Here is a 1,200-nt window from a genome sequence, read left to right as displayed (position 1 = left end):
GTATATCATTTTGTTTTAGGATAAAATGTTCTATAAATATCTGTTAGATCCATTTGTTTCATAACTTCTGTGAGTTTCACTGTGTCCCTGCTAAGTTTCTGTTTCCAAAATCTGTCCACTGATGAAAGTGGTGTGTTGAATTCTCCCGCTCTTATTTTGTGAGGTGCAATATGTGCTTTGAGCTTTACTAAAGATTCTTTAATGAATGTGACTGCCCTTGTATTTGGAGCATAGATATTCAGAATTGAGAGTTCCTCTTGGAAGATTTTACCTTTGATATGTATGAAGTTTCCCCCTTGTCTTTTTTAATGACTTAGTGTTGGAAGTCGATTCTATTAGATATTAGAATGGCTACTCCAGCTTGTTTCTTCTGATCATTTGCTTGGAAAGTTGTTTTCCAGCCTTTAATACTGAGGTAGTGTCTGTCTTTTTCCCTGAGATAGGTTTCCAAGTAAGCAGCAAAATGTTGGGTCTTGTTTGTCTAGCCAGTCTGTTTGTCTATGTCTTTTTATTGGGGAACTGAGTCCATTGATATTAAAAGATAGTAAGGATAAGTAATTGTTGCTTCCTATTATTTTTGTAAGATTATTGGAATCCTCATTGAAATATATGAAATCTCATTGTGATTTTTATATACTTTTATGGTATTTCAATTTTTGAACATAAAAGGTTGGTAATAGTACAAACCTTTTCCATATCACATACAAGAAATACAAACTATTAAAAGTTATAAATGTTTCCCTAAGTTTTCTAGGTCTCTGGGTATTTCTTATAATATCGTTTTCTCTCTTGATTTTCAGACAGATGAAATATATTGGTTGTATGAAATAAACGGGTTAGCTCCATCACCGAAATCACTGACACATGTAACAGCCAAAATTGATGCTACTAGCAAGGTATATGACTGCATGCCACCAATTCGACGTAATTTTATTCGTGAAAATGCTAAACTTCGAAGCACAGCAGTATCTTCTACTGTTAAAGGTGCTCCTTTATTCAAAAAGTATAAATAAAAATTTTAAACATTTCTTGGTCTCAAGTTGTATTGAATATTTTGTTTCTTATCTCAGTTTTGGGGGATAATTATAATTCAGTATTTTGTTTGGGTTTTTTTTAATATTTTTATTACATATTTTCCTCAATTACATTTCCAATACTATCCCAAAAGTCCCCCATAGCGCCCCCCACTTCCCTACCCAC

The 1,200-nt window shown here is 33.0% G+C and overlaps 1 protein-coding gene across 1 annotated transcript in view; it reads left to right on the top strand.

Moving 5' to 3' along the window:
- Cfap47 (cilia and flagella associated protein 47) overlaps window positions 1-1,013 on the top strand; it is a 238,201-nt gene extending 237,188 nt beyond the window's left edge. Inside the window, exon 64 of the mRNA XM_021153316.2 lies at window positions 801-1,013. Coding sequence (XP_021008975.2) covers window positions 801-1,013 — 213 coding nt within the window. The remainder of the gene's footprint in view (window positions 1-800) is intronic.
- Window positions 1,014-1,200: the final 187 nt, after the last annotated feature.

The sequence above is a fragment of the Mus caroli genome, chromosome X (genome assembly GCF_900094665.2).
Source record: "Mus caroli chromosome X, CAROLI_EIJ_v1.1, whole genome shotgun sequence".
NCBI lineage: Eukaryota > Metazoa > Chordata > Mammalia > Rodentia > Muridae > Mus > Mus caroli.
Note: the sequence above shows the minus strand (reverse complement) of the source record. Positions and strands in the feature narration are given on the sequence as shown.